Raw genomic sequence first — 18,374 nt, 5'->3', positions numbered from 1 at the left:
CAGTCTTCATCCCCATTTTACAGATGAGGTAACTGAGACACCGAGAAGTGAAGTGACTCGCCCAAAGTCACACAGCTGACCAGTGGCCGAGCAGGGATCGAACCCACGACCTCTGACTCCGAAGCCCGTGCTCTTTCCACTGAGCCATTTATTGAGCGTTTACTGTGTCGTACCCCCTAGGCGCTTCGATACTCATCCCAGCCCAGCCCCTATAACGTATATAGGTATATATATATATATATATATATGAAGACATAAGATATATATATCTATCTTTATATTCCGCTGCCTCTCTTACCTCTATTCCATTTTAGTGTCTGCTTCCCAGCGATACTGTAAGCTCCTTGAAGGTAAGGATTGGACTACAAACTGTACAGCGCTTAGCACATAGTAAGCACTTAACAAATACCAGAATTATTATTGTACCCTCCCAAGTGCTTAGTACCGCACCCTCTATAGACTGGAAGCTCATCTCTAGACTGTAAATTCCGAGTTGGCTGGGAACGTGTCCACCCACTCTGTTGAACTCTCCCAAGCGCTCACTACAGCGCTCTGCACAGGATACGCGGTCAATAGATACGATCGGTAGATTCATTGCCCTGAATCCGGCGAGTGCTCAATACCACTGATTGTTTTGATTGATTTTTTTTTTCTTCCCCCTGCCAACTCTGCAATCTTGGGAATAAGAGGGGCAGTAAGGTCGCTAGGCGAGCAGCTTGGCTCAGTGGAAAGAGCACGGGCTTCGGAGTCAGAGGCCGTGGGTTCGAATCCCTGCTCGGCCAGCTGTGTGACCGTGGGCGAGTCACTTCACTGCTCTGTGCCTCAGTTACCTCCTCTGTAAAATGGGGATTAAGACTGTGAGCCCCACGTGGGACAACCCGGTTCCCCTGTGTCTACCCCAGCGCTTAGAACAGTGCGCATAGTAAGCGCTTAACAGATACCAACATTATTATAGTGTGCGGGTAGGAGAGAAGACTTCCTGGAGGAGGAGGGACAGCTAAGGACTGGTGGATGTAAGGAACAAGAGGAGTGGGGGAAAAGTTCCGGACAGTGTCGGTGAGATACTGGAGGGTATGTGCCCCCTAGACTTTAAGATTTTTTTTTTTAATAGCATTTTTTAAGGGCTTAGTATGTCAAGAATTGTACTAAGCACTGGGATAGATAGAACCTAATCAGGTTGGACACAATCTCTGACCCACATGGGGTCACACTCTTAATCCCTATTTCACAGACGAAGCAACTGAGGGCCAGAGAAGTGACTTGCCCAAGGACACGTCGCACACAAAGGTGACTTCTGACTCCCAGGGCCTCGCTTTACCTAATAGAAGCAGCGTGGCTCAGTGGAAAGAGCCCGGGCTTGGGAGTCAGGGGCAGACTGTGAGCCCGTCAGTGGGCAGGGACCGTCTCCGTCTGTTGCCGATTTGTCCATTCCAAGCGCTTAGTACAGTGCTCTGCATGAATGAATCATCCTGGCTCTGCTACCTGTCAGCTGCGTGACTTGGGGCAAGCCACTTCACTTCTCCGTGCCTCATTTGCCTCATCTGTAAAACGGGGATGAAGATCGTGAGCCCCATGTGGGGCAACCTGATTACTTTGTATGCCCCCTAGCGCTTAGAACAGTGCTTGGCACATAGTAAGCGCTCAGAACAGTGCTTGGCACATAGCGCTTGGCAAACGCCATCATTATTAAGAGACCACACTGTTTCTAAGCCTGTCGCTGGCAGGAAACGTGTTTAACAACAACTCAGTATATTGTACTCTTCCGAGCGTTTGGGACAGTGCTCTACTTAGCGAGTGCTCAGTGAATACGATCGATAGGTTGATCGGAGGCAGGAATTGAGACAGAAGCACACTCATTCAGTGGTATTTATTGAGCGCTTCCTGTGTGCAGAGCACTGTACTACGTGCTTGGAAAGTACATTTCGGGGACGGATGGAGACGATCCCTGCCCAGCAACGGGCGCACAGTACGGTTAGAAGGAGAGCTTGGGAAGACCAGAGTAGGAGCTGGCAGGCAGTAGGTGAGGAGAGTTGATATATAAAAGCTGGAAAAGAGGCGTGAAGCCACCGGTTAGGAGTTTTTTGCTTCACTACTCTTAAGCCAGAGATAATATGTGGATTTAGGGAGCTGGCTCGGTCAGAAAGCAGGACAGACATCAGCTATTTGAGAGTAGAAGTCACTGGAAGTAAGAGCTTTATGAACACAACAATAATAATTATTGTGGTATTTGTTAAGCGCTTACTATGTGCCGGCACCGTACTAACTGCTGGGGTGGACACAGGGTGATCTGGTTGGACACAGTCCCTGTCTTACATGGGGCTCACACTCTCAATCCCCATTTTACAGATGAGGAAATTGAGGCACCGAGAAGTTGTGACTTGCCCCGAGTCACAGCAGACGAGCGGACGAGCAGGGATTAGAACCCAGGTCCTTCGACTCCCAGGCACGGGCCCTTTCCGCTAGGCCACGCTGCTTCTCGGACTCGTTTGATTCAGACATCCCCACCTGCTCTTCCGAGTGTCTCGGGACGGCCAGAAAATCACCCGAACTCGATCTCGGTGAGATGTTGTGTGAAGATTTCACAAAAACGAAAAAAATTCAGAAATATCGGTTCCCTTCTCTAGTCCCATTCTACCCTTGACAAAAACCTGGCTATAATATGTATGCCAGCTTTCCCTCGTTACAGACGCAGATTTCCTCCAGCCCATACAAAATTCATGGCTTCGACAATTAATTATTTACATGAGATATGTGGAATCGTAGTAGTGGGTTTGCGGAAAATACCAGATTAAGGATATCAATCCTGCAAAGCTTCGTCCTTCCTGCATTAAGTCAAGCCGTAGGAGGTTTTGAGGAAGGGCCGGGGAGGGGAGGACCCTGATGGTTGACCGGTCCGGGACCGGGACCGTCTGGTGGCCCGAGGAGAGATGCTGGGGTCGGCTCTGCTCCCTGTCGTTTCCCACCAATAATGGCAAGCACTTGCTTAGTATTATTATTACTATTAATAATAATGATACCTATGAAGCCCTTCCTATGAGCCCAGGACCGTGGTATTTTCTGGTGAAGATGATCAGATTTCAACTGTTAACTCGCTCTCATCTGTCTCGCCGCCGACCTCCCGCCCGCGTCCTGCCTCTGGCCTGTGACGCCCTTCCTCTTCGTATCCAACAGACGGTGACTCTCCCCACCTTCAATATTTTATCGAGGGCCCATCTCCTCCAAGAAGCCTTCCCCGACTAAGCCCTCCTCCCCCACTCCCCTCCGCGTCGCCCTGATTCGCTCCTTTTATTCATCCCCACCCTCCCAGACCCTCATAGCTATAATTGTATTGATTCCTATCAACATCCGTCTCCCCCTCTAGACTGAAAGCTCGTTATGGGCAGGGAATTTGTCCGTTTATTGTTCTACCGTCCTCTCCCGGGCACTTAGCACAGTGCTCTGCACACCGTAAGCACTCCGTAGGTACGATCGACCGACAGATTGAACAGTCCGTTCCGCACTGGATTCGATCTAAGAGAGGACAGGTATCTTATCCCCATCTTTACAGACGAGGAAACTGAGGTTAAGTGACTTGGCCGTGGAGCCAAGCGGCAGAGCTGGGAGTCCCGGTCCCCGGCTCTTTCACTGAGTCCGTGCGGCCTCCCCGGCGTCCCTCCTCCGAGACCCCAGGAGGTGCTAAGGCGAGGGACCTCCAGGCGCTAAGAGAAGCTTGACTGAGGTGGGGGGAGGCCGTGACCATGCGGGGCTTTGGCAAGGAGCTAAGGGGACAGAAGCGTCCGAAAATGCAGGAATGTTTGGGGCTGGAGACAGAGAGAGAGAGAGAGAGTGAAGGCGCGGGGCACGAGAGAGCAGAGCTGGAGTAGCAGGAGGGTGAGGAGAGTGGGTTAGGAAGGGGGAAGAAGATGGGGTGAGCAGCGTGGCTCCGTGGCAAGAGCCCGGGCTTGGGAGTCGGAGGTCATGGGTTCGAATCCCGGCTCTGCCCCTTGTCCGCTGTGTGACTGCGGGCGAGTCACTTCACTTCTCTGGGCCTCAGTTCCCTCATCTGCAAAATGGGGATGAAGACCGTGAGCCTCACGTGGGACAACCCGATTACCCTGCATCTACCCCAGCGCTTAGAACAGTGCTCTGCACATAGTAAGCGCTTAACAAATATCAACATTATTATTAGTATTCTTTAAAAAAAAAAGTTTGAAGAAGCTCATCTCGGGCGACAGTGGGCCACAGTGGGACAGATTTAAACCGTTCCTGCAGGCAAATCTATTAATCGAGAGGTTATTTATTGAACGCTCACAGTCTACAGAGCACCGTACTACGTGCTTGGGAGAAAACAGCGAGGCTTAATGGAAAGAGCCCGGGCTTGGGAGTCAGAGGTCGTGGGTTCTAATCCCGGCTCCGCCACTTGTCTGCCGTGTGACCTCGGGCAAGTCGCTTAACTTCTCTGTGCCTCAGTTACCTCCGTCTGTAAAAAATGGGGACTAAAAAAAGGTGAGTCCCACGTGGGACTACCCACAGCACTTAGAACAGTGCTCAGCACGTAGTAAGCGCTTAACAAATACCATAATTATTATTATTACAGTACAACAGGGTTTGTGGACATGTGCCATGCCCACAAGGAGCCTGCAGTCTACACGGGAAGACGGATATCAAAATAAAGTACGGATACGTACAGAAGTTTCCCCCGCAGGATGCCGCCCGGAGAGTTTCCAGTCCTCTACCACTCTCGGCTCCGGGAGGGAGAGGCGAGCAGAGGCCCGTCCGTTCCATTCCCGGCTTGGGCAGCGGTGAGCCCGTGGAAGACCGTCTCCACCGAGTCAAAACTCACCTACGCCGGGCAGCAGCGGCACGGGAGTCGAGGGCGGAGACTCGAGTTTACTGCGCGGAAGAAGGCAACGGTAAACGACTTTCATATTTTTACCAAGAAAACGCCACGGATCCCCTGCCAGAAGGATTGCAGGTGGAGATGGGGCCTTCCGGGAGGGACGTGTTCACGGAGGCGTTTGGGTCGGAGGCGACTCACTCGTTCGATCGTATTTATCGAGTGCTGACCGTGTGCTGTACTAAGTGCTTGGACCACAGCATAAGAGAAGACGAGATGTACATAAGTGCTGTGGAGCTGGGGGTGGAGTGACTAGCAAGTGCTCAAAGGATACAGATCCATTTGCACAGGGGATGGAGAAGGAAGAGGAAGTAGGGGGAATGAGGGTGTAATCAGGGAAGACCTTTCGGGGAGATGTGATTTTAATAATAATAATAATAATAATAATGTTGGTATTTGTTAAGCGCTTACTACGTGCCAAGCACTGTTCTAAGCACCGGAGTAGATACAGGGTAATCACAGTGTCCCACGTGAGGCTCACAGTCTTCATCTCCATTTTACAGATGAGGGAACTGAGGCACAGAGTAGCCAAGTGACTTGCCCACAGTCACAGAGCTGACAAGTAGCAGAGCCGGACTTCGAACCCCTGACCTCTGACTCCCAAGCCCGGGCTCTTTCCACTGAGCCACGCTGCTTCCCACGCTGCGAACCTTTAATAAATCAACAGTGCTGACTTGACCTTCTCCACCGGTAGAAAGCCACGTTCTCAAGTGGGAAAACATCGCGGATAGGTCAGGTTTTGCTTTTTTTTAAAACGTATCGACGAGTCTGGTTTTAAAGATTACGTTTCCTTCGCTTTCGCTGATAACAAAGCCCTTCTTGGAGTAAAACAGTACACGGTTTCAGACTTGGCATATAGAAAGGGCTTAGTAAATACCACAGCCCCATTCGAGCGAAGCCGGTAACCGTCTCCAGCACGGCACGGGAAGAATCCCCGTCTCTGTCTTCCGACGGGCCGGTGGGAGAACCTGGGCGTTGAGACCCCCGAAGGATCGATTCGCTACCAAAATGCAGCTATTTCACATCGCTTGTCACTGGGGCACGCCCGGGAAGGAGGTGACCCTCGGGACAAAAAGAAGGGAAGAGGACGGGTGACGATCGCGTCCTCCCAAACCGAAGGCACGGCTTCGTACAAGACCGAAGATGTCCGTCACCGTCTCAGAGTTCGGAGAGACTTGATTTTTGACTCCGAGATGCCTTTACGCTCGAAGAGGAGGCTGCCGACAGCGAGGTTACGTCCGCCTACCCTGACCCCTGTAGCGACCGGAATCCCGACGCCAAGACGGACCGTCGGAAGATACAACAGAACCACCTAGTGGGAAAATACGAGGTGTGGAAAAACTAGAAAAATCGCTACGTGGCTTTTGTCCGTTTCCCCGTGATATTTACTCCATCATCCGCCTCATTGAAGGCCAAGGTGATTTGGTTCCAAATTCATTGTCGTCGCTTCCAGTGAGGCATCTTTTCCGACCGCCCGCCTCAGTGAAATCGCGCTGACCACCCCTTCGAGTTCCGGGTGGCTTCTTGGTAAAACTCTGCTCACTTGTTCATTCCAAGCGCTTCGTACAGTGCTCTGCACATAGTAAGCGCTCAACAAATACCACTGAATGAACGCTCACGCGCACGGCACAACGTGACGGTCTCGTATGTTAGTCCACCTGAATCCCGAAACCCAGGATGCTTTCTCGGGGGGGGGGGGGAATTCCCAATGCCCCCTCTGCTTAGAACAGTGCCCCGCACATAGTAAGCGCCTAACGGGAAGCAGCGTGGCTCAATGGAAAGAGCCCGGGCTTCGGAGTCAGAGGTCGTGGGTTCGACTCCCGGCTCTGCCGCTTGTCAGCTGTGTGACCGTGGGCGAGTCACTTCACTTCTCCGTGCCTCAGTTACCTCATCTGTAAAATGGGGATTTACCGTGAGCCTCACGTGGGGTGACCTGATGACCCTGTATCTCCCCCAGCGCTTAGAACGGTGCTCTGCACATGTGCGGAGCACCTAGTAAGCGCTTAACAAATACCAACGTGGTTATTATTATTAACAAATACCCACATTGTTATTATTCACTCCGGCACCTTGCTCCATAGCCAATCGATCGATCGAATTTGAATGCTTACTTCATGCACTGCATTGTACTGAGCGCTTGGGAGAGTACAATATAGGAGAAATTAGCAGACACATTCCCTGCCCGTGATGAGTTTATAATAATGTTGGTATTTGTTAAGCGCTTACTAGGTGCAGAGCACCGTTCTAAGCGCTGGGGGAGATACGGGGTCATCCGGTCGCCCCACGTGAGGCTCACAGTTAATCCCCATTTTACAGATGAGGTCACTGAGGCACGGAGAAGTGAAGTGACTCGCCCACAGTCACACAGCCGACAAGCGGCAGAGCCGGGAGTCGGACCCGTGACCTCTGACTAGTCTAGAGCGGCAGAGTCTTCTGGCAAAGAAGTCTCCAACTTGGCCTAGAATGTGCCAGCTTCCTGACAGCGAAGGAGAGCACTGGGGAGGGCAGGGGGGAACAAAATGAAAATCAGTCTTGTTAATAAACCTCTTTATAAAAAAAAACCACACAATAGAAAAATTCTGCCCTGTGAGGGTGAGGAAAGGAGATCCTAAGGTGTGTCCCGGGAGTTCGGCAGCTTTTGGGAACTTTTTTTGTTTGGTTTTGGTTTTTTAACGGTATTTAAGCGCTTACCATGTGCTAGGCACTTTACTAAGCTCTGGGATAAATACAAGATAGTCAGCGGAGCTAATTCACTCCCCTCCCGTTTAACGCAGCTGCTACATCTAACTGGAAGCCGGCGTCTCCGCCTCTCCGACCGCCGCCTCGGCCCCCGGCCGAAGCTCAGGGTGCCCCGAGGTGACCACCTCGTCCGATTTATCACCGCGCCGGCCCCGAGAGTCTCCCCCGGTGCCCGACCTAAACCACCCACTACCTTGGCCACGACCGTCTGCCCGCTTCCGCCCAAGTTACACCGCTCTCTCAACTCCACGACCGTCAACAGTAGAAGAGAGTAGTAGAACAGTAGAAGAGGACGAGGAAATAGAGAGGATACCGACAGAAGGAAATGGGCATAGGCAGCTGGAGACAAGAGAAAGCGGTGGAGAAAAGAGCCAGAGAAAGAACGGGAAAAGTTCTTTCCCTGAGAAGCAGCGTGGCTCAGCGGAAAGAGCCCGGGCTTGGGAGTCAGAGGCCGTGGGTTCGAATCCCGGCTCTGCCCCTTGTCAGCCGGGTGACTGTGGGCGAGTCACTTCGCTTCTCTGGGCCTCAGTTCCCTCAGCTGTACAATAATAATAATGATAATGTTGGTATTTGTTAAGCGCTTAAGCACTGTTCTAAGCGCTGGGTAGACACAGGGCAATCAGGTCGTCCCACGTGGGGCTCACAGTGGAAAGAGCTTGGGCTTCGGAGTCAGAGGTCACGGGTTCGACTTCCGCTCTGCCACTTGTCGGCCGTGTGACTCTGGGCAAGTCACTTCACTTCTCCGTGCTTCGGTTACCTCGTCTGTAAAACGGGGATTGACTGTGAGCCTCACGTGGGACGACCTGATGACCCTGTATCTACCCCAGGGCTTAGAACAGTGTTCTGCGCATAGTAAGCACTTAACAAATGCCAACATTATTATTATTAATCCCCATTTTGCAGATGAGGGAACTGAGGCCCAGAGAAGTGAAGTGACTCGCCCACAGTCACCCAGCTGACAAGTGGTAGAGCCGGGATTCGAGCCCATGACCTCTGACTCCAAAGCCCGGGCTCCTTCCGCTGAGCCGCGCTGTGAGCCTCGCGTGGGACAAGCTGATGACCCTGTATCCACCCCGGCGCTTAGGACAGTGCTCTGCACACGGTAAGCGCTGAACAAATACCGACACTATTATTACCACTAACCTGAATACGTATCTATCCCGGCACTTGGAGCGGCGTTTGACAAAGATCGGTAAAAATCGTCGTTACGAGGAAGCCGATGAAGAGGGGAGAGAGCAACGGGCACGAGGCCACTGGAGATGTCTCCTAAAATTCCCGGGGCCGGTCCACGTAAACCCCCCCGGCTACAGCGAACGGCCTCTCGTTTCGTTGTCCACACAGCAGATGGCAGCACGGTCGCGTGCCGAGCGGCGCACGAGGGCTTTGAGGAGTCGCCTGGAAAAAAGACCTCGAATGCTGACGGTGAACACGCGAGACCCGTGACCGAACACGAAAGCCCCGTGTCCCACCCGGCGAGTGAGGCGGGGCAGAGAGACCAGGTCGGGGTGACACGCCGGATCAACCCTCGGAAGAAAGGCCCGAACGGCGGTGTCCACTGAGCGCTCACTGTGTGCGGAGCACTGTACCGGGCGCTTGAGAATACAAACTTACGGGACTCGAGCGAACGTCCAACAGGACTCCGGGAAGAGGCTGCCCGAGGACCGACGGACGCCGCGAGGTTTCCCGAGCCTCCAGAATCCCCTTCGGCTATACCACCGTCTAGGCCGCTCGGAGGTCAGAATATCTTCGTGACGTTCAGACTCTCGTCGAGATGATGAGAAACAGGAAACTGCTGCAATTTTCAGTGGGGGTCAAGCGCCTCAGGGGACTCGTTACATAGATTACAAGCTCCTTGCGTGCAGGGATCACATCTGGCAGCTCCACTATCTTCTACAGCAGCGCGGCTCAGTGGGAAGAGCCCGGGCTTCGGAGTCAGGGGTCATGAGTTCGACTCCCGGCTCTGCCACTTGTCAGCTGTGTGACTGTGGCGAGTCACTTAACCTCTCTGGGCCTCAGTGACCTCATCTGTAAAATGGGGATTAAGCGGGAGCCTCGCATCGGACCACCTCATTCCCCTGTATCTCCCCCAGCGCTTAGAATAGTGCTCTGCACATAGTAAGTGCTTAACAAATACCAACATCATTATCATTCTACATTCCCCGGCACCTAGTAACGCTCTGTACCCAGTAGGTACTCGGTAGATGTCATCGATTAACTGACTGGAGATTTCCTGGAAGATAAAGATTCATTCATTCAATAGTATTTATTGAGCGCTTACTATGTGCTTACTCTGTGCAGAGCACCGTACTAAGCGCTTGGAATGGACAAATCGGTAACAGATAGAGACAGTCCCTGGCCCTCTGACGGGCGCACGGTCTAATCGGGGGAGACGGACGGACGAGAACGATGGCGATGAATAGCGATAATAGATGTATCGGATCGGGGAAAATGGGAGGGGGACCAATAATAATAATAATAATGTTGGTATCTGTTAAGCGCTCACTATGTGCCGAGCACCGTCCTAAGCGCTGGGGTAGACACGGGGGGATCAGGTTGTCCCACGTGGGGCTCACGGTCTTCATCCCCATTTTACAGATGAGGTAACTGAGACACCGAGAAGTTAAGCGACTTGCCCAAAGTCACACAGCTGACAAGTGGCCGAGCTGGGATTCGAACCCATGACCTCCGACTCCAAAGCCCGTGCTCTTTCCACTGAGCCACGCTGCTTCTCCGAGAACTACATCCCCAATTCCTGGTTCCCTGCTCAGAACTTCCAACCCCGACCAGTCTTTACAGGGAAAACTGTAACCCGCCACTAAATTTATTTGTCTTTTTAGGGAACGGTGGGCTTAATTTTAAGCTTGTAACTCTAGATGGCAATTACTCCCGATCGCTATTAGAAATACCGCATCATCCTTTTACGCCGTTTCCGAAGACCTCAAAGCCAAAGTGTCATTACAGAAAGACTCCGACAAAGTCCTTATTAATTCCAACAGAAAATCAGTCTAGTCCGACCGCAAAATAAAAGTTGAGGTTTGGTATTTTATTGAGATTGTTTACAAGGAGAGCCGGAAGTTACAGTCGTAATATTTGTCAGACCATGAGGTACAACAGCCAGATACACACACACACACACACACACACACACATTCACCACCGGACACCTGTGAAATAAAATTGCTGTGTAACTTAGGTACGCAGAAGTCATCCTTAAACAAAAGTTTGTTTACTTTCACCTTAAGGAAGTCGGTTTTTTATTCCTAATGACAAAATAGGCTCAATAAAAAATTGCATCATTTATCTCTAGAGCAAAGTAAGAGTGGTTTAATATATTCCTGCCGGCACCAAATACCTTCATACACTGGTGAAGTTTGCTTAAATTCCCAAGGAGACAGTACACCCCCAGGAACGGTAGATTTTACAGGTCATTACCGTGCCGAAACCTCAACCGCTTAACTTTCCTTTAACATTAACTATCCAAGAATAAAAGAGAGGGTCCGATCGAGCTTTGCATTTCCGTTAAAATTCAAACCAAAAACTATCTGTGTTGTTATCGGAGGCGTATCAGGATTTTGGCAGCTCGCTCTGCCTTATTCCCATGACTCGTTATCCACTGGATTTAGAGCTTGAGGAGGAGGGAATCCCTCAGCATTCAGGTTGCTTTTGCCTGGACCCTGCAAAAAAAGTTAATAAAAGTTAAAAAAAAAAAAAAAAGTCTTGTGGGTATACGACATCGTATTCATTTTTCCTTGCCGAGTTACTGGACCACTAGCCAAAAACAAGCAATAGAGAAAGCTCTCCCTTCCTACCCTTCACTCCCACTGATTATAAGATCTAACGGAGGGGAGGGCAGGCTAAATTCACGTTTTTCGAAAGACGGCTTAAAATCCGTTACTTAAATGAAACCGATGAAAATTCCTTTCCATTCATTCATTCAATCGTATTTATTGAGCGCTTACTGTGCTCGGAGGACTGTCCTAAGCGCTCCACTGATTACAAGACCTAACGGAGGGGAGGGCAGGCTAAATTCACGTTTTTCGAAAGACGGCTTAAAATCCATTATTTAAATGAAACCGATGAGGATTCCTTTCCATTCATTCATTCGATCGTATTCATTGAGCGCTTACTGTGCTCAGAGGACTGTCCTAAGCGCTTGGAAAGTACAATTCAGCAGCAAAGAGAGACACTAACCGCCCACAACGGGCTCACAGTCTAGAAGGGGGGAGACAGACAGCAAAACAAGTAAACGGGCATCAACGGCATCAATAGAAACAGAATTCGAGATAAATATACACTCAGAGCACGTAAAACGGGCATTAATGTAAATAAATAGAATTATAGATATGTACATATATACACAAGTGGTGCGGGGAGGAGAAGGGGATAGAGCAGAGGGAGGGAGGAGGGGGAATGGGATGGAGAGGAGGAGCAGAGGGAAAAGGGGGCTTAGTCTGGGAAGGCCTCCTGGAGGAGGTGAGCTCTCAGTGGGGCTTTGAAATAAATTGCGGTATTCGTTAAGCGCTTACTATGTGCAAAGCACTGTTCTAAGCGCTGGGGGATACAAGGCGATCAGGTTGTCCCACGGGGGGCTCGCAGTTTTAATCTCCATTGACAGACGAGGTAACTGAGGCACAGAGAAGTTAAGTGACTGGCCCAGGGTCACACAGCTGACTAGCGGCGGAGCCGGGATTAGAACCCGTGACCTCTGACTCCCAAGCCCGCGCTCTTTCCACTGAGCCACGCCGCAGAGGGGAAGAGAGTCAGTCTGGGGGGATGTGAGGAGGGTGGGCATGTCAGGACGGGGTAGGTCGGGGGCCGGGGGTCGACGGCGGGACAGGCGAGAACGAGGCCCAGTGAGGAGGTGAGCGGCGCCAGAGGAGCGGAGCGTACGGGCTGGGCTGGGGAAGGAGAGAAGGGAGGTGAGGTAGGAGGGGGCAAGGGGATGGAGAGTTCTGAAGCCAAGAGTGAGGAGTTTCTGCTTGATTTGGGGGTTGACAGGCAGCCACTGGAGATTTTTCAGGAGCGGGGAGACGGGACCGGAAGGTTTCTGTAGAAAGATAACCCGGGCAGAGGAGTGAAGTACAGACCGAAGCGGGGAGAGACAGGAGGATGGGAGATCGGAGAGGAGGCCGGTGCAGTGGTCCAGTCGGGATAGGATGACAGATTGCACCAAGAAGGTAGCGGTTCGGATGGAGAGGAGAGGGCGGATCTTGGCGATGTTGTGAAGGTGACACCGGCAGGTTTTGGTGACGGATTGGATGTGTGGGGTGAATGAGAGAGCCGAGTCGAGGACGACACCAGGGTCAGGGGCTTGTGAGACGGGAAGGATGGCGGTGCCGTCCACAGTGACGGGAAAGTCAGGGAGAGGGCGGGGTTCGGGAGGGAAGATAAGGAGCTCAGGCTTGGACATGCTGAGTTTTAGTTGGCGGGAGGACATCCGGGTAGAGATGTCCCGAAGGCAGGAGGAGAGGCGAGCCTGGAGGAAGGGAGAGAGAACGGGGGAGGGGATAGAGATTTGGGTATCGTCCGCGTAGAGATGACAGTCGAAGCACCGACTTCTACGTTACCCAGGCGCCAACTATCCGGAGTCCAACCAGAAGCGTCCGCTCAGACTATACGGATGCTTTACGGTGCCCGAGGTACACAAACAGTCACAGACCGGTAGCTGCTTCGTAACTTTTGCCCCCAGAATCAGACACCCAGTCTAGGAGAGAGGTGCCGGATTCCTTGCCTGCCAACCGTTAAAAGCGGGAGTTGGGGGAGGGAGACAAGTCAGGGTGAGAGGAACCCCGTATTACGGTCCAAGCGTTCCTTAATGTCGGGTTCAGAGGGAGCCCCGCCCCAGTGTTTTCGGGGGGAGTGGCTGTCGGTCTGAAGAGCAGAAAGTAGGGGTGAGGTCTCCTGGGAATAATCGATCGGCAATTGCCTGAACGGAGAGAGAGAACGCGGACGGGGAAAAGATTCCAAACCGAGAGGGGACAGACTGGGTCTTCGGGTAAACGTTTCCATTCTCTCGATCCCACAGACAACCCTCGGGGTTCGGCCGGCTGGCCAATGAAAACGGATTTCCGATATTCAGACGACACCGCCCGCCTCTCCCGCCCTCGACTGACCTTTCGAGAATCTACCGAGGCGAAGACGCTTCCCTTCGTGGCGCTGTTGAAGCCGGGCACGAAATTGCTAAAGGCGATTTCTTCTAGCCAGGCGGGGACGTCCTGTTGCGCCTACGGGGGAGAGGCCCCGAAGAGCGGTCACTCAGCCTGACGCCGCACCGTTCCGAGGTTTCGAAACCAGGTCTCGGGGATGGGGAGGGCCGGAGATCACCTACTGAGTTCTCCAAAGGCGGCGCGCCGGATGACCCCTCGAAGTTGACCCCCCGAATACGTGGCTTTCCCTCCTTGAAGAGCAGCTGGTTGGGGCACGGCGAACGAGGTCTACCCTCGCTCCCTCCACCCCTCGTTCCTAGAGGGCTGGGCCCTTCTCCCCTCCAGTTTTCCTAAGAAGCTGGAGCCCTTCCAGAGTTCAGAGAGAGGAACCATCTGCCCTCAAGGCAGCGGGGCGCGAAGGCAGCCGTGACTGTCCGGTGAGCCCACTACCTATGAGGAGATCGCATTACGGTCGATCACATTTGCTTCTCCGGAGGCGGAAAGGGGAAACTCCAGCCGATCGCTACTAGATCACGAGAGAAGCCGCACAGAAGAGTGGAGAGATCACAGACCCGGGAGTTAGAGGACCTGGGTTCTAATCCTGCCTCTGCCACGTGTCTGCTGGGGGACCTGGGGCAAAGCACTTCACTTCTCTGTGCCTCAGTTCCCACGGTGGCAAAATGAGGGCGGGGGTGGGGGGAGGGGGAGGTGGTCAATACCTGCTTTCCTCCCTACTTACTCTATGAGCTCCACGTGGGACCTGTTAATCTTGTATCTACCCCAGCACTTAGTACAGTGCTGGGCACAAAGTAAGTGCTTAACAAATACCACAGTTATTACGATTGGAGGAGCAGCGTGGCTTAGCGGGAAGAGGTACTTTACTTCTCTGGGCCTCGGTTCCTTCATCTGTAAAATGGGGATGAAGCCTGTGAGTCCTACATGGGACACCCCGATTACCCTGCATCCACCCCAGCGCTTAGAACAGTGCTTGGCACATAGTAAGCGCTTCACAGATGCCATTATTATTATTATCATTACTGGCACAGATCAACGGATGAGCTGGGACTGAAGCAGGGCCTACAGGATGGATCTTTCGAAACAGGCCCCACCCCTGGATTAATCAATCAGTGGGATTTATTGAGCTCCTAGCGAGTTCTGGGCCCTGGGCAAGAGTAGCCAGAGCCTCATTCCCTGACCTTAAAGAGCTTACAGTCGGTACTGAGCACGAGGACGGATACAAGAAAATCAGATCGGACACGGTCCCTGTCCTCCACGGGGTTCGCAGGCAAAGAGGGGAAGAGAACAGGGATTGAACTCCCATTTTCCAGAAACTGAAGAACAGGGAAGTGAAATGACCGGTCCAAGGCCTCAAAGCAATCAAATGGCAGAGCCGGCCTTAGAACCCAGGCCCTGTGACTCCCGGATCCATGCTCTTCTACTGGGCCACATCGCTTCTCTAAGCAGCAACAAATGATCAAAGTCTCCCTTGGCGGGATGGAGCAGGAACGATCGTAAGAGGGTCACACTTGCAGAAGCACGGCTGGCTTTTAGTAGGAAGGCTCCAGGGTGTGGCCATTTCTCATTTTGAGGCCAGGGAGGAAGGTGGGGCGGGGCACTGACGGTCAAAATGGGGAGGCGGAGACACAGACACCATTTGCAACTGTAAACGGAGAGAAGCAGTGAGAGCCGGTGGACAGAACGGAGGCCGGGGAGTCGGAGGACCCCAATTCTAATCCCGGCTCCACCGCCTGTCTTCTGCGTGGCCTCGGGCAAGTCGCTTCGATTCTCTGAGCCCCCATTACCTCATATGGGAAACGGAGATTCATTAATCCGTCGGTCCGTCGTATTTATCGAGAACTCCTGAGTGCAGAGCACTGCACTAGGCTTCGGGAGAGTACGACGGAACAGTATAATAGACACACCGCCCGCCCACAGTGAGCTCACGGTTTCGAGGGGGTGGCGGACATTAACAGAAATACATAAATGACAGATCCCAGCTCTGCCGCTTGTCGGCTGTGTGACTGTGGGCAAGTCACTTAACTTCTCTGTGCCTCAGTGACCTCATCTGTAAAATGGAGATTAACTGTGAGCCTCACGTGGGACAACCCGATCACCCCGCATCCACCCCAGCGCTTAGAACAGTGCTCGGCACATAGCAGGCGCTTAATAAATACCAACATCATTAGATACGCAGGCAGGTGCCGCGGGGCCGGGAGGGGGGATGAATAAAGGGGGCAAGTCCGGGCGACGCAGAAGGGGGTGGAAGGAAAAGAGGGCTTAGTCAGGGAAGACCTCCTGGAGGAGATGTGCTTTCAACAGGCTTTGAAGAGGGGAAGAGTGACCGTCTGTCGGATACGACGAGGGAGGGCGTTCCGGGCCGCAGGCGGGACAGCGGGAGAGGGGTCGGTGGATACAGTAGCTGGACTGTACTAAGCTCTTGGGAGAGCACGGTACAACACAAGAGAATTAGCGGACACGTTCCTTGCCCGCAACGAGCTTCCGGTCCAAGAGGTCTAGAGAGCTTACAGCGTAGGGCCAGTCTAGAGATTACGCCCGGGAGTCCCACGCGGGGCAGGGACGGTGCCCGACCTCATCGTCTTCTAGCTGTGCCAGCACTTAGTACTTACCCGAGAGCACCCGGCAGGCAAGTGGCAGAGCCGGGGTTAGAACCCAGCTCCTCCGACTCCCAGGCCCGGATTCTTTCCACTGGGGCAGGAGGAGCAGCCCGGAGGAGCGGGTAGAGGACGGGCCTGGGAGTCAGGGGGTCGTGGGCTCTAATCCCCGCGCCAGTCCTGCCGCTCGTCTGCCGTGTGACCTCGGACACGTCACCTCGCGTCTCGGCGCTTCAGTTGCCTCATCTGGGAAATGGGGATTCAGATTGTGAGCCTCATGTGGGAAAGGGACCGTGTCCAACCCGATTTGTTCGTACCCAGCCCAGTGCTTAGTACAGTGCCTGGTACATAGTAAGCGCTTAACAAATACCATCATCATCATTATTAATTATATCATCGGGGGGCATGGAGTAAAAAAAAAAAAAAAGGCTGTGGAGGTGGAACTAATAGACTCGGCTCATCCTGTGTGATGAGCATCAGCGGATGGCACCAAGCTACCGATCAATCAATCAGTGGCATTTATTGAGCACTTACTATGTGCAGAGCCCTTGGGAGAGTATAATGCAAGAGAAATTAGCAGACACGTTCCCTGCCCATAATGAGCTTACAGTCTAGAGGGGCTTAGCCTGCTAGCAAAGAAGTCTCGAATTTTTCCTAGAATATGCTGGCTACCTGAAAGCAAAGGAAAACACTGGGGAAGCAGGGCAGGGGGTTAATAAAATGAAAATTAAAATCTTGTTAATAAACATCACTCTTTAACAACACCACAGAAAAAAACACACAGAAACATTCTGCTTGGTGATGAAAGGGGGCCCTAGGGGGTGTGTGCCTGGAGCAGGGTTTTAGAGGTCTTCTGTTTGGTTTGGTTTTTCTAATGGCATTTTTAAGTGTTTATTATGCGCCAGACACCGCACTAAGCGCTGGGGTAAATACAAACTAATCAGTCCTTGTCCCACATGGGGCTCACGGTCTTAATCCCCTTCTACAGATGAAGTAACTGAGGCACAGAGAAGTGAAGTGACTCGCCCAAGATCACCCAGCAGATAAGGGGCAGAGCGGGGATCAGAACTCAGGTCCCAGCGACTCCAGGCCCGTGCTCTATCCACTGGGCCGTGCTGCTTTTAGGCTACGTCGGAGCCGATGTGAGGAGGAGGTAAGAGAAAGTGTACAGAGCTTAAGTTAGCTTCTCTGAGTCTCTGAGGTTTCCACGTAAACGCTAAGGAAAGAAACTGGAGGGAGTGTGGAGGGGCAGCCCAAAAGCTTTACCCAGGAGTTCATCTTGCGGCTGGTATAATGATGATGATGATGATGATGGCATTTGTTAAGCGCTTACTGAGTGCAAAGCACTGTTCTAAGCGCTGGGGGGGGATACAAGGTGATCAGGTTGTCCCACGTGGGGCTCACAGTCTTCATCCCCATTTTACAGATGAGGGAACCGAGGCCCAGAGAAGTGAGGTGACTTGCCCGAAGTGACACGGCTGACAGGCGGCGGAGCTGGGATGTGTCCCTTACCCAGCCGGAGGCCGGCCCAGCGGACGCTCAGAACAGAAGCTTCGAATAGCGTACGAGGTGAAAAGGGAATTCACAGTGGGAAACCGAATCGTCTACTCACATCCGACAGTACTTTCACCAGAGGCTGTGCCAAGTGGCTATCTGATTCGGGATCGAAGAAAGATGTCGCTCTGCCGATATTCCCACAGCGTCCCGTCCGCCCGATCCGATGAACGTATTCGTCGATGGTGGACGGAAGATCAAAATTGATAACGTGTTGAACCTTCTCGATATCCAACCCTCTGGCGGCCACCGAAGTAGCCACGAGGACCGGGCATTTTCCGGAGCGAAAGTCCCCCAGGGCCTGCTCTCTCTCTCGCTGCTCCCGATCGCTTTCCGAAAGAAAAACGAAAGTTTAAAGAGGTGTTGGGACAGCTTCTGAAAGGGCCTGACGACTAGCTGTGGGTACGGGAGTCGGAAAAATCAACCCGTTGAGATGTGATGTGTTCT

General features: G+C 52.6%; 1 protein-coding gene and 1 long non-coding RNA gene across 4 annotated transcripts in view; one reads left to right on the top strand and one right to left on the bottom strand.

Annotated features, from left to right (window-relative positions):
• The first annotated feature begins 2,506 nt into the window (after positions 1–2,506).
• Positions 2,507–10,705, top strand: LOC120638217. Its single transcript, XR_005659755.1, has 3 exons — positions 2,507–2,517; positions 5,644–5,647; positions 10,667–10,705. It is a non-coding gene; the product is annotated as an uncharacterized LOC120638217 (long non-coding RNA).
• DDX4 (DEAD-box helicase 4) overlaps positions 10,638–18,374 on the bottom strand; it is a 46,521-nt gene continuing 38,784 nt past the window's right edge. For 2 of the 3 annotated variants that reach the window (XM_029059863.2, XM_029058859.2), the window contains 3 exons: positions 17,986–18,256; positions 13,729–13,839; positions 10,638–11,289 (listed from right to left, as the gene is read on the bottom strand). In XM_029059863.2, coding sequence (XP_028915696.1) covers positions 11,206–11,289; positions 13,729–13,839; positions 17,986–18,256 — 466 coding nt within the window. In that variant the 3' untranslated portion in view covers positions 10,638–11,205. 3 annotated transcript variants of the gene reach the window in all.

The sequence above is a fragment of the Ornithorhynchus anatinus genome, chromosome 1 (assembly GCF_004115215.2).
Source record: "Ornithorhynchus anatinus isolate Pmale09 chromosome 1, mOrnAna1.pri.v4, whole genome shotgun sequence".
Lineage (NCBI taxonomy): Eukaryota > Metazoa > Chordata > Mammalia > Monotremata > Ornithorhynchidae > Ornithorhynchus > Ornithorhynchus anatinus.
The sequence above is the reverse complement of the archived record's forward strand: the minus strand, read 5'-3'. Positions and strand labels throughout refer to the sequence as shown.